General features: G+C 43.9%; 1 protein-coding gene across 2 annotated transcripts in view; it reads right to left on the bottom strand.

Annotated features, from left to right (window-relative positions):
- Positions 1–10367, bottom strand: part of HAL (histidine ammonia-lyase) — a 29526-nt gene extending 19159 nt beyond the window's left edge. Inside the window, exons 1-8 of one of the 2 annotated variants that reach the window (XM_067559775.1) lie at positions 10091–10367; positions 9605–9665; positions 9380–9407; positions 8783–8857; positions 8612–8684; positions 8452–8518; positions 8214–8251; positions 8001–8126 (exon numbers count right to left, since the gene is read on the bottom strand). In XM_067559775.1, coding sequence (XP_067415876.1) covers positions 8001–8126; positions 8214–8251; positions 8452–8518; positions 8612–8684; positions 8783–8857; positions 9380–9407; positions 9605–9665; positions 10091–10337 — 715 coding nt within the window. In that variant the 5' untranslated portion in view covers positions 10338–10367. The remainder of the gene's footprint in view (positions 1–8000; positions 8127–8213; positions 8252–8451; positions 8519–8611; positions 8685–8782; positions 8858–9379; positions 9408–9604; positions 9666–10090) is intronic. The other variant, XM_067559776.1, reaches the window with a different exon arrangement.
- Positions 10368–14854: the final 4487 nt, after the last annotated feature.

Genomic DNA, 14854 nt, shown 5'->3' with positions numbered 1-14854 from the left:
TGCGGTGTTGTCCGTCAGCACCTGCATCACACTGCCTGTCAGGAATTGGAGGAACACCTTCCACGCTAGGCGAATGGCCCTCAGCTCCTTCACGTTGATGTGCAGGCGCCTCTCCTCCCCCGACCAGAGCCCCCAAGTGCCTAGGTTGGCGCTGATGTGGGCTCCCCATCCCACATCCGAGACATCGGAGATTAGGGTGACCGATGGGACCAGTTCCCTGAACGGAACGCCCTTCATCACTGCCCTGGGAGTCTGCCACCAGTTAAGGGAGGCTAAGATCAGTGGGAGAACTGTGACTAACCGGTCCAATGGGTGTTTGCTCGGCACATATACCGAGGCCAACCACGCCTGAAGCAGTCTGAGCCTCAGGCAAGCTAGTCTCACTACGTACGTGCAGGCCACCATGTGGCCTAACAGCTGTAGGCAGTAACTGGCTGTTGTCGTGGGGCGTCAGTGCAGCTGAGAGATGATAGAGACCATCGCCTCGAAACATGACTGAGGCAGGAAGGCTCTGGCCTGGAAAGCATCCAGGGGAGCCCCAATGAACTCTATTCGTTGCCCTGGGGTTAAGTGTGGACTTCTGTTCATTTATGAGTAGTCCCAGCCTGCTGCACATGGAGCAAGTGAGGGTCACGCTATCCTGCACTTGGGACCTGGACCTGCCCCTGATCAGCCAATCTTCTAGGTAAGGAAAAATTTGCACACTCTTTCGTCTCAGGTGTGCAGCCACTACCACCATGCACTTGGTAAACACCATGGAGCCGAAGATAGGCCAAAGGGCAGGGCTGTAAACTGGTAGTGGGAGCCAGCCACCATGAAACGGAGAAAACGCCTGTGGCTGGGGAGGATAGACACATGGAAGTATGCGTCCTTGAGATCGAGGGCAGCATATCAGTCTCCTTTGGTTGCCCGACCTCCTGGGGGGCCCTTGCTGGGGAGCTGAGGATGAGCTAGGGGGCAGATTTCTTCTTCTAAACCTCCTATTCCTATCCCTATTCCTATAGTTGTAAAGGCCTGGGCGGATGCCTTGGTTGCTGCTGCACCTGGGGCCATGACTGACTCCTGGAAGACTGGGGCATGTAAAGGCCCAGGGAGCGAAGCGTGGCCCTGGAGTCCTTCAGACTGGGCAACTTTGCATCGGTCTGGCCCAAGAATAGGGCCGACCCATCAAAAGGGAGGTCCTGAATAGACTGTTGCACCTCCTGGGACAGGCCCGAGGATTGCAACCACGAGCACTTTCTCATACAGATGGGGGAGGCAATGGCCATGCCAGCTGAGTCAGCAGCATCACAGGACATCTGGAGCACTCCCCTAGCTACCGCGGTTCCTTCCTCCACGATGGTGCTAAAGTCTGCGGCCTGGTCCTGAGGCAGGTCCTCAGCGAACCGCCTGAGGGAGTCCCACAGGTTGAAATTATATCTGTCCAGGAGGGCCTGATGGTTGGCAATCCTGAACTGCAGGCTTGCTGTGGAATAAACCTTTTTCTCAAACAAGTCCAGCTTCTTATTGTCCTTGTTCTTGGGAGTGGACCCTGGCTGACCTTGCCTGTCTCACTGGTTAGCCACATCTACTACCAGGGTTCCTGGGGCAGGGTGTGTGAATAAATACTCAAACCCCGTGGCCAGGACATAATATTTCTTCTCGGCCACCTTTGACGTACGGATGACTGAGGAAGGGGTTTGCCACAAGGTCTCTACAATCTTAAGGACCCCTTTGTGGACTGGGAGGGCCACTCGCGCTGTGGCAGCTGCCGCCAGCATATTAAAGAGGCTATCTGTGGCCTCTTTTAGCTCCTCCATTTCCAGTCCCAGGTTGGAGGCCATCCTCCTGAGCAACTCCTGGTGCACCCTGAAATCCTCCAATGGCGCAGAGTGATCCCGGGAGACTGCCTCGTCAGGTGAGGAGGAGGAGGACTGCAGATGTGCAGCCTGCGGGTGCGTCCCCTCCTGGTGAAGGGTTGTACCCGCTGAGGTTCCCTCCAGAGGGTCTGATTCCTCATCCGAGGAGTGGTGCTGATGGGCCTTCTCCTGTGCCAGAGGCACGGACTGCACCCCCAACGACTTAATGGATTGGGGCCCTGGCCCCACCTGGATACCCCATGGGGCCCAGTAAGGCCATTTTTGCGGCCATTGTCCCTGGGGCTAACCTGGGGCTGACTGAGCCACAGGCCCTGATGCTTTGTGGGGGTGTTGGCTCGCCCGACGACTGTCCCCCCTGGAAGAACCTGAGTCATCGACATAGTTAGAGGCCCTGGACCGGCAGTGCTGTGTTTGTCCTTGGTCCCAGGCACCCTTCTGTGCCGGGGACCGCGCTCTCATCGCCTTCAACCTGGAGGATGATGAGGACTGCCTCCATTGCCGCGAGTGGTGCCGACGAACGGAGGTGTGCTCCTAAGAGCTAGAGGTACCAGAGCATCGTCTCGGTACTGATGATTTCCGCTGCCGCTTGCCTCCCGGCTCTGCAGACACCTTCAGTGGCCAATGTTGGTGCTGTCCAGAACTCCTCGGTACCGAGCCGGACTCTGGTGACCGGGTTCCGCGTCGCCGACTGCGCGGTGCCGGGTCTTCCTCCGGTGCTGGGGTTCTGTGCCGCCTCGGTGCGGGCGAACTCCTCAGTGCTGGGGATCTGGAACGGGAGCTGTCCAAGTGCCTCCTGGCATTCGCTGCCTCCAGTGCTGGGGATTGATGTCGGTACTGAGAGAGAGACTCCATGTCCTGTTCCGGGGCAGGTCAGCTTGACGACGCTTACCTGGAGGGACTACTAGGGGAGCGGCTCTGCTCTACCCTTGGAAATCGTCCGGTGGGAGATCTTCCTCCCCATACCGGAGATCTCCACTGCTATTCCGGGGAAACCAATGCGGGTTTCCCCTGTGACACTGGTCCCTTCTCCCTTGGTGGAGGTGGGGACCGGAGGTGGCGTAGGCAAGGCCAACAAGGTTCTTACAACCTGAAAAGCCTCTGGTGTCGATGGCGTCGGCAGGGGCACTCTCCCACTCCCAGGAGTCGGGGGAGGCTCCCTGACCGGAGATGCAGGCACCAGAGAAGTGTCGACGGGCCGGGTCCATGCATCTCCATACTCGACCCTGCCCGTACCAACGGCGCAGAGAGTGTCCGTGCTCCACGCACTGCTTCTTTCTCCTTGGTGCTGGCGATGTTGCGCGGTGCCGAGTCGAGGGCGGTGCCGACGGTGCATTTTGTACCGAAGTCACGCTCGGTACCGAGGCGCAGTGGGTTGGCTCGGACACCACGCGGATGTGCTGCCTCCATCAACAGGGCTTTTAACCAGATTTCTTGGTCTTCCTTCCAAGTCCTCGGTTTGAAAACCCTGTAGATCTTGCACTTCTCTTTTCTGTGGGCTTCCCCCATGCACTTAAGGCAGCAGTCGTGGGGGTCGCTGAGTGGGAAGGCCTTCCCACAGGAGGCACATGGCTTGAAGCCTGGTGACCGGGGCATGGCCCGGCCGCTCGAAGTCCCTGCAGGGACTTGACTTATCTCTAACTACTCTTAGCAACACTTAACTACCTAACTAAATAGAACTAACTTAGAATATCAAACAAGTCCAAACAAGGGGAATAGTACTTGCTAAGAGCAAGGCTACTTCTAGCAACTGTCGCGGGTGGAAAGAAGGAATTGAGGGGGCATAGGGCCAGCAGTGCCTCATATACCATGGCATGTGTGCGGGACTCCAGGGGGTGCTGGAGCCGGCCCTACGGGATCTGCTAAGGGGAAAAAAGTTCTGGGTAACCTTGCACGGAGGTGTGCACACTTATAGTGCAATGGACATGAGCAAGCATCGAAGAAGAACTTAAAGTTAAGGCTGAAATTCAAGCTCCAATAGGAATGAGAGAACCTCAGCTGTGTCACTATATCTGACAAGCATTGGTGGAGTCACAAGAATGGCTCCCACTCAGCTCATCATAGCATAGAATAGAATCATAGAAACGTAGGGCGGAAGGGAACTCAAGAAGTAATCAAGTCCTGCACTGAGGCAGGACCAAGAAAACCTGAAGAGGTTCTCACTCCTAACAGGACCCTTTAAAAAATTGGAACCCCCTGGACTGCAGGCTGGCTTTGAGCAGGTGATTGGAAATGTAGGTCCAACTACAGAGCACTTTGGCATCCTACATTTGCAATGCCGAAGTAAAACTGGGGTTTTCAGCATTTGAGGGGCACCAACCTTATGGAAGAGGATGCAGCAGACAGCATCTTTGCTCATCCCCAAGATTTAGCCCCGAAGCTACTGAAGTTGTTGATATTACTGAATATTTGGAGACTCAAATTTCTTGGATTATATTTAAAGCACGTTCCCAGACCTTTGAAAGCTGAACCCCATTCAGGAAAATGAAAGCAACCCCACACACCCCACTTTCAAACCTCCCATGTTTTGTAAAAGGTTTTCCCATATTCACATATAGATCTGTGCCCTCCATCTCCCCACTAGTCCTGGAGGGCATGCCCCACACTTCAGAAAATACTTATTTAGTAGCTATTTGTGCACCAAAGCTGAAATTTTGGCTCTTTCACTCCATATGTGCATATATGTTAGGAATGGTTGGATGTTTTCATTTAGAAAATCAATGGCATTGTATGTTCTAGAAAGTACATTTCTCAGTGAAGTCATGTCAGTCTGGGATATAAATTTCAGCTAAAAATCATCCTGAAATCCAACCATGACATTTTTTTAAAAATTGCTTCAAGTTTAAAAACAGCTGATAAAACACTTGCTTACTAGACCAAACTTTGTATGTCAAATTTTAGCCCTAAACTATTGGCTACAGCGGGTTTTCATAATCCTTCAGCACAGGGATTTATAATGCAAAGATACACAGGCCTTTTCATTCAACAACTGGATCCACAACCACTACAATTACATTGGTCATAATTTTCAGAAGGGGATTAGTGATTTTCAATACCTCATTTTTGGGTGTCCACCTCAAGACAAACAGAAGAGATTTGATTTTCTCAATACTTCCTGGGGAAAAAAATCAGGCCCCTTTAAGGAGTCTTAAATTGGGCACATAAAATCACCACTGGCACTAACACTGGAGTGTTATATTACCGCTGGTAGATGGCTTATGCTCCACTTAGGGCTCCAACTCCAATGTTTAAAATATATTTGAGCTTTTCAAACCAAATGAGACCTGGGGGGGAAAAAAAAAGGGGGGGGGGGGAGGGGGGCCTCCACTGACACCAGCCTCACTGCTCTAGTGAAATAAAGAGATGAAAACTAAAAATGAAAAGAGCCACCATTTTGAAGCCAGAGATACCTGGAGCTAATCTCCTATTTGGAAGGAAGAGTAACTACTGCAAAGCCTCAGAATCCAAGGGGAAGCCAGACACACCCTGAAGATCTCACTGGTTTTTCCTGCTTTGCAGGCCCCCTGCTCCATGGCAGCCTGGTTCCCTTGTGAGACAAGCTGTCATTGGATGTAGAGTTGGTTGAATTTTTTTTTTTTTGGCAAACAATAAATTCACCCAAACATGTATTTTTAGGGCACCAAAATGATGTACAAATTTAAAGGAAAATTTGGCAGCGTTTCAGCCGAAAAAAACCCCTGAAAACAAAAATTTTGGAAATGTCAAATCAGTTCATGGAGGAAAAAAAATTGAAGCAAGCCCTTTTGAACACATCAAATCAAAATGACATTTTCAAAATGAAACATCAACACAAAACAAAACATGTCAAATGTCATTTCAATTCGACGTTTCGTTTCAAAATGGCGTCTCAATTCAACATTAGAAATGTTTAATCCCCGCTCATTTTTTTTGGTTTTTCATTTTGGTGAGACAATTTTAAAAGTTTGGATTTGAAACAAACCAATTTCTCCTCTCCCACCTTCCTTGGCAGACTTTTTGGCTTGGCCACCAAACTGAAAAATCAGCTGTTTGTTGTGCTCTGACTGAATGCCCCATCTCCTGTAAAGTCAAAGTGATCCAAGTGACTTTTAGCTGCATTAAATGGCTAAGAATTTCCTAGCTCCTGGGATCTCTCTCAAGCCCTATGAAGCCCTGAATGTGTGGAAGAGGCCAGAGGAATCTGTGGGGCTGAGGAAAGATGGAGGGGAGGTATAGCGTGACAGATAGCAAGTGTGAAAAATTGGGACACTTTTTGTGGGGTGTGTACAGTTGCATATAAAAGACAAAGTCCTAATATCAAGATGCCTGGTCATCCTAGGAGGGCAACAGGCAGTGTAGATTCTCTTCCTTTCTTACTGTGGACATAGGAAACTATGACTATAAAAATTCATGTTCCTTTGCTTCCTATGTCACATAATGGAAGGCAGCACAAAGGCTCACCTTCTTTAGTTAACCCTGCTGTGTATAACCACGGCTGCTTTATTAGCTCTGTGTCCCCAGAGCAATGCAAAAATCTTATATAAACAGTTGGGGTTTTTTTTGGTTTTTCTTTAAGTGAATCTATTGCTCAGGAAAGATGATGGATTGAAAGAAAACCCATCTAAACCGAAGTCCCTATTTATCCACAGAATGATTACAGCACAGACACAGACACCGCAAACTTCCCCTCACTGTCTCTCTTCGGAGGGACCATTTCTAGGAATGAAAGGTAGCTAGTTTCCAAGCCCATCCTTAACTTCCCTGCTGATGCTACCAACCATGATGTAAATGGCATTAACTGTTTTGATGGTTTTGTTAACATAAATAACTGCCTACTAGCAACCAGCCCCCCCCCGTCAGCTACTCCGTTAGGGCCCCGTTCTGCAAGTCTTACTCACAGTGAATTATTCATATGAGCACTCCTACTTATTTCAATGGAACTACTCACATTAGTAAATATTATTCAATGGACCTAGTCCCACAAACACCTATGTGACAACTATTTTTCAAGGGAGTAGCGCCACTGAACTCAAAGATACTCACATGAGTGTTAGCCAGATCAATGAGTAACTGTTGCAGAACTACACCCCTACCAAAAAGCCCTACAGCAGTTAGAGAATCAAGCCCTTAGCAGACAGGCAGTCACTATGGTGATAGATGAGATTTAAACACCTAGAAAGAGTAATATTTCACATAGGCTGCTTTTCAAATAACCAACACTGTTCTCAATGGTAGCAGATGACAGAACAAGGAGCAATGGTCTCAAGTTGCAGTGGGGGAGGTCTAGGCTAGATTTTAGGAAAGATGTTTTCACTAGGAGGATGGTGAAGCACTGGAATGGGTTACCTAGGGAGATGGTGGAATCTCCATCTTTAGAGGTTTTTAAGCTGCAGCGCTACAAAGCCCTGGCTGGGATGATTTAGCCGAGGTTAGTCCTGCTTTGAGCAGGGGGTTGGACTAGATGACCTCCTGAGGTCCCTTCCAACTCTAATATTCCATGATTCTATGATTTTTCTAACACAGTAACAGCTTTTACTTACTATTAGCCTTGGACTGCTTTTGAATGGGCAACCTAGAGAAGAAAGGTTCTACCCTCTTCCCGGTCCCCTCAGGTAATCAGCCCTGAAAGCATTCTTAATTCTGCTTTCATCGTGCATTAAGCACACACAATGAAGGTTATTTTCATGCTGTGTTACCATAGTACAATGTCCAAAAGGACAGAGTTATACAACTGCAAAAGGTAACCTGAAGTGCTGCCTCTCTCTCTCCGCTCCCAAACTACACACTGATCCTCCATTCCTAATTCTGGCTCAGAATTAACAAAACCATTACCACTTAATGAAAAAAAGTCACTTAAAAAGATTGGGTTTGTGGTTAAAGCACTAGACTGGGATTTGGAAAATCTGGGTTCAATTCCTGGTTCTGCCACAGACTCTTTGGGTTATCTTGGCAAGTTAACTAACTCTCCATGCCTCAGTTCCCAATCTTTGGCTTGCTATATGCCATTGTCCCATCTTGTCTATTTAGACTCCTTGGGACAGGAACCATCTCTATCTACTTGAGCAGTATCTAGTACAAAAGGCCTGTGATCTTTGCTGTGGTCTCTAGGCACCACTGTAACACAAAGGATAAAACAGTTGTATTCATTTCTAAATATCCTTTTACCATTAAATGCTCCAACAACTTGCTGGAGAGTTTCCAGTGAAATTCCACTGTACCCTTTTGCTAAGACATTGATCCTGAGAGCTAAAAGCATGCGAGCTCTCTCCGGGATCAAAGGCTTCCCGACACCTGCAATGACAAGAGTCTCAAGGTTACAAACCCTAACTGTAACAGTGGTGGAAGAGAAACAAAATTTGAAATCAATTTCCCCACTACCTGCGGAATGTGACCGGACTAAATTCACTTGAAGTTCCCTACAAAGAAAGAAAAGTCATTTAAAAACCAAACAATTTGCAGCATTCAAAAATGGTAAAAGTTTTTCACAAATCTGAGCAAAAAAAATCCCTCTCCTTTTAGAAAGAAAAATGGACTAAAAATGTACACTGTAGAAAAAACATGGATCTACTTTCTATACCCATTTTCTAAGTTAAAGAAAGAAGCAGATACAACATACTTGAGTTTACTAGTTGGAATAACAGTTCGAGCAAACTTCCCAAAGCCTGTGGTGATTCCATAAACAACTGAAAGAAACAGATATTTCAGATAAAGAAGAGAATCTAACTAAAGTCATTTAAAACTGACAAAAAAAATTAAGTTAGAGAAGAAAAAAATACCAGTCTCTTCTTTCACAATTCTTTCAATCACTTCTCTTGATTGTCTGACTTTAGCTTCAGCTTCCGGCGTGAGCTAGAAAAACAATATTGTCAATATTAATTCCTCTGTTATTACTTAAAAACTAACAAAATAAAATGGGTTTAGAGTCAAATTCTTCAAAAAATCTTTACCTTGATCTTGTAGAGCCCCTTTCCTAGATTGACCAAGTCCTTTGTCGTTAAACTGTGCCCATCTAAATAAATATACTATGCAAAAGAACTGCATTTTAGTGAGAGATGTGTATATGTAAGCAGTTTCTAAACAATCATAACTAAATAAAAATACAGTGAAAGCTTAATAATCAACATTGTTACAACAGAGTTTGGCCCCGTTCTCATTCATAAGGCAAGAGTTCTCAGAAGCATTAGCAAAATGCAGGTTATTTTACCAGAGTTAGCAAGTTAAGCAGTCATTATGGATGATCCTGCAAACAATGCAGAGCTTAGTGCTTCTGCTGTAGCTTCTATGAGACTAAGCACATTAAAGAAAGCATTACAGCTGGTAATAATGTTTGCAGGAACTTATCGAGAACTACCGAAAACAAAAATAGTATATGTCCCAAACAGCAATTCCATTTGAAATGTTCTGTGTCATGGGCAAATAAAGAAAATAAGTTTTCTTTTAACACTACCCTGCCGTGATAAGAGGATTTCACCCTACTTCAATAGTTTTCCATGTTACAAGGTGAAATTGGAGCACATCTTAATAAGATTGTTACTAAGTCATACCTTTTCCGGTTCTTGATATTTGCTATATCTGAAGCCACGTAAAGGAAAATAAAGGACATTCAAACCCCACACAAATAGCTTCTGTTTAATTAGAGTTAGTGAAGGAAACCCTTGGGAGGGATGGGGGGGGGGGGCGGGACAGGTGCTGAAAGTGCTAAATATTTTCAATTTTTGCAAATCTAAGAATTGCAAAAAGTAAACCAAACAAAGCTCAATAAAGGATACAAATAAACTCCTTCTAACTTAGATGGAATGAAATCTGAAGACATTACATCTCCTTCTATAACTAGGAGGAAGAATGTGAAACAAACAAACAATGAAAACTTATTGCCCACAGTTGGTTGATACATCACAGAATTCCTCATTAGCTACCAAAAAAATCAGTAACAAGAATTCTAATTTGCAGCCAAATGTATTTAAATGCCTTAAACATACACTAAAAATGTAGTTACCACACACAAAAATCCTAAAGCGTCTGTACAAAAATCCAAAACCTACAGCCAAGTACTTCATATCCCACCAGAGTGTACGACAGCAGAAGAGCTAAAAAGCCTTCTTCTCAAAACTGAGTTTGCTACTTAGTATTTTTCATTGAATCTTAGATTTGATATATCACAGAAATATGAAGTTTCAGATAATCAAAAAATACACACTTGGGGTCTCCTGTGCAAATGCAGTCACCAGACATTTTTTCACTGCAGGTTTGCTTACCAACTTCGACAAACTCATTGTCCTCTAGTGTGTCCTCCAAAGTATCATCGTGATCCAGCAAGCCAAGGCCTTTGCACCTCTGAACACAGAATTTCACTTCTTCCACGGAGGCAAAGCCTCCATTATCAGGCTTGTTTTTCATGTAACGTCTCACAGCTTCTTTTCCCAACCATCTCACTGTGTTAGTGCCAGTTTTGCAAGGCACCGCCAGCCATTCCCCTCGGACATGCACTGTGTACCTTGGCATACTTCTCTAACTACGATTGTCCCTCCACTGAAGAAGGCTGTGGTGTGAATCAGCCTTGTGTTTGCCACACTATAGCCTAAAGAGCAGCACCTGACTGGATTCCAATGTCCCAATCAGAAAAAGGCAAAAATCCACCCCCCAAAGATCCCTGCCTTCACAAATAAGTTAATGTATTTAACAATCTTTATCTATTCAAAAGCCAACCCAGGCAGCACACCTTTTCCTAGACAGGGGAGGGGAAACAGCTGACACAGGAGTTATATTTTGAGATTTTGCCAAGGATGTAGGCCCAGCTGCTTAAAGGTATTTAGGTGCCTATGTATCTTTGAAGGTCTAGACTATATAGTCTAAATCCAAGACTAGTTCTAGTTTACAGATCAAGAATTTCCAAAAGGATATTGCCAAAGGATTCTAGAATATGTTTTTAATGGGATTTTGTTTGTGCATTTTAAAAACTTTGTTTTTTAAAGAAGTTCTTGCTAAACGGCAACGCCTTTACGAAAAACCCACGCGGGACAAAGTGGAGAGAGATCCACATCATAACACACACCACTATGGATTGACACCAACTGACCCTCTTGGGAGGAGCGAAAGGACACTGAACTATAATTCACCTCTAAAAATGCAGTCTCTCCAGAGCAGGGTAAGGTCGATTGGCAGGGCACCAGAGGAAGCTTGCATTGCTGGAGTTCATGCTGGAGCCGTTTTGAGACTATATAACATTGCATCCTACAAAATAATTTTGGTTTTCAACATTGGCTTTTACGAACTCTACAACCACTTTTTTAAAAGTGGAATTTACTGCAAACTCGCAGCAGACAAACTTATAACTACACAAACTGACCCTGGCACATCCCGTAAAACTACTCTAAGTTTTAACATAAAAATGGTGGAATGAGCTTCTCTGCTTCCTCTTGAAACAAATTTGCTTACAGCCCCAGCTCTGTAAGTTGTAAAGCTAAACAGCATTCGGGGACTGGGCAATTCCACCTAGGGGTGCCCTTGGCTCTGGAATTGTATAAGAAACCCTTTTTACACGGAGTCCAAACTTCAGTGGAACTTTGCCTGAATAAGGAGCAAAACCTTATAATTTGACAATCATTGCCTATGTGTGGCTGGTACTTGTTCCCAGCTCCTCTCTACACACACACATGCATACACTCTAAGTCCATAGAAATTGTGTAGGGGAATGAAGATATCACCCTCCTAGCAGATGGGAGACTTTCCTCCCTTGATCATGTCCATATTAATCACTAGAGGGCTCCCCTGCACCAGGAGTGACTAATCAGGACATACTAGGAATACCCATAAACCACTGCTATACTGACCTTTCTTTGTAGACTTGGTAAGCAGGAAGGGATTAAAATATGCTATAGAAAAATGTCAGCTTGAAGAGCACCAAGTAAAATATACTAGTATAATGTCCTTTTCAGCACAGGCATTGTGGATAGCTTCACCTTTAAAGATGAAGACATACTTACTTCATCTTAACTTAAATGGTATTTCAACATGTTTACCACTTATGCTAAACAATCTGTTTCACCTTGTATTTATAGCCAGGACACTAATTATTCTTCCAGACCTGAAGAACTCTGTGCAGCTCAAATGTTTGTCTCTTTCATCAACAGAAGCTGGATCCAATAAAATATTCTCACCTGCCTTGTGTAAGATACCAACACATTTACTCTATACATTGCCTATTGTATCATTGCTAGTAAGTGGAAAGGCAGATATTTTCAAGATGCTAGGAGGCTATTACAAATCACATTTAATTAGCAGAGACTTGTAGGAACTTGTGGAAGAGAAACAAATTTGAAATGAATTTTCCACTACCTATGGAATGTGACTGAATTAAATTCACGTGAAGTTCCCTACAAGGAAAGAAAAGTCATTTAAAAGCCAATGTGCAGTGTTCACAAATAGAAGAAGTTTTTCATAAATCTGAGCAAAAAGATCCCTCTCCTTTTTTAGGAAGAAAAATGAACTAAAAATGTACACTGTAGAAATAACATGGATTACTTTTTATACCCATTTTCTAAATCGAAGGAAGCAAATATAACATATTTGCGTTTACTAGTTGGAATAGCAGTTCAAGCAAACTTCCCAAAGCCAGTGAGGATTCCATAAACAAGAGGTCACTTCTGAAAGAGGCTTTTCCATCGTAGACAGCAATGCAAACAATGCAATGCAGGTTTCTGCAGTGAGGTACGGCAGACTTTTCAAACTAAGGCAGCATTTATTAGTCACCTGCAAACAGCATCTGCAAGTTTTTAGGGTAGCATTGGAAAGGTGAGCTTAAGACAGATTCCACATTGGTGGAAGCAATGGCTTTGTCATGCCCTGATTCTCCAGAGTCCATTTTCACACTCTCCCCTCATCCATCTTCTGTTCACAGCAACAGCCCTAAGAGTCTGTTCACACCTGTCCGTTTCCTACCTGCACCCATGCTGTGTTCACATGTCCAGTGTGTCTGCTCCCCAGTCACATTAACTCCCCATTAACAAATGGTACAGAACATTATGAATGTGTCTAGTATCCAACTACACAGCTATGTGTTTCAAACACTTCATGCCTTCTCTTTTCCACTCAGTTCACAGCAGCACCAAGTGCATAGGGAAATAGAGGCAGGCATATGGCTCAGAAAAAAAATAGTAGCAAAATCCCCACATTCAGCACAGAATACCTGTAATTTGGGGGAGTATCAGGAATACGGAAATGTTTATTCAAGATGGTAGAGTATACAATGGAGAAGAAAGAATCCTTTTCCAAATGCCATGATGTCAACCAGAAGTTAATACTCTATACTCAGTAGCAAGATGGGGAAAGAGCAGCTCAGTAAGGCTTTATCCACACATGAAAACTATAATGATTTAGAGCAGCTCCGTCAGAAGGAAGCTGTCTTTCAGTTTGAATGCCTTCTATCAATTTAGTTTAAAAGTTTCTAACTAGGATTTAAATAGGGACAAACTTTCTCAATAGACAAAATCTCAATAGAATTGTTGAGATTCAGTTATCTAAAGGCCAATCCTGACCTTTCGAATTTTTAGTTAGAATGCCCCATTGGCTTAAATGGGGAGTCCACTTAAAGATCAATGGAAAAATACATCCCAGGGCTTCCTGAGTCAGCCAGGTAAAGTCAGTGGTACTATTCATGTGCTAAATCCGTAACTGATTAAAGGCCCATATCAGGACTGTTTACATAAAATACAGAATACAGGATAATTTTACAATATGTAGGAAGTGACAATTTCTGCACGCATTCACTGCTTTTAAGGAAAAACACAGAACTAGTAGATCAAGAAGCAGGGCCTCTAAATGCTATGGCACTAATGGCATTTTTGAAAAACACTAATTTTTCTAGATTAATATAAAGAACCTGGGGGGGAGGAACTTTTTAGGCTATGCCATAATCTTCTCAATGTACCCTAGTATTAAAATTCAATTTCTCCATATTTACATCAGATTCTAGGAAACCTCAGGCTGACAGACTTCTCAAAAACGTGGTCTTGTTTTCCATTTTCTATCGGTTGGAACACGTTGGATGCATGTACTAGAGAAAGATCTTTTCAGCTGTCAGTTCTAAGTTGTTCTCAGCTGTGTTTAATCTAGAATTATTTGCAGAGTACCAGCCATTCTTACTCCTTTCCAATCACTCTACTAGGTACTCAGTTTTCTCCTCCTACAAAACAGTTACTTGTTTTTGCTTTTTTGTTTGCTCTCATACTGGTGTTAGTTTCTACTGGTCCTGTCAGCATTTGCATTTCAGCCGATTTCAATCCACGCTATTTGGCCATTTTCATAAACTCTAAACAAGCAGTAAATACCTTCCATGGCCTGTTGATGTGCCGTTCTTTCCAAATCCATTGTGAAGCAAATAATCTACAGATAATACATGATCTACAAATAATCATGAGACGCTTACAAAGTACATTATCTGACTTTTTTTTGGGGTAATTTGTTCAGTACTCATCTATTTTGTGCTCTAGCTTTCATTTTAGAGGCATGGATCTATATACATGGTCATTGCTAGAGCGGGTTAAAAACATTTCAAAATTGCAAAAAAATTATGTTTGTTTTTTCAACATTTTGAAGCATTTCAAAAATATTTTAAATCAGCAATGAAGCTGGCTGAAAAGCCTGAAAGCTTAGTGCTGAAATTTTAGATAGTCAAAATTCATTTTTTTTTGGACAAAAAAAGCTAGTCAGAATATTTCACTCAGCTCCAGCTGTTACGATATGCAATTGCTGTACTGTATGTACTGTAACTCATTTCACAATTTGACTCGTTAACAAAACCAACACAAATCAGGGATGGAAGGAGAAAAGCTGTTCAGATACTAAAGTAATTTAGGCCATACAAGTTCAAACGTAGGTCTATACATCATGATTTTTAAGTTGCAAGTGCATTCAACTTTTCTTCCAGGTTTATTCTAGAAATCAGAATATTTGAAGTCAGCAAGGAAAAGCTATTTATCATGACATTGTTATTGTTACTTTCTATACTTGTTGATTATATA

The sequence above is a fragment of the Emydura macquarii genome, unplaced genomic scaffold (assembly GCF_026122565.2).
Source record: "Emydura macquarii macquarii isolate MOO-44397 ecotype Brisbane River unplaced genomic scaffold, CSIRO-AGI_Emac_v2 contig_2205, whole genome shotgun sequence".
NCBI lineage: Eukaryota > Metazoa > Chordata > Testudines > Chelidae > Emydura > Emydura macquarii.
This window is presented reverse-complemented; position numbering and strand designations above follow the sequence as displayed.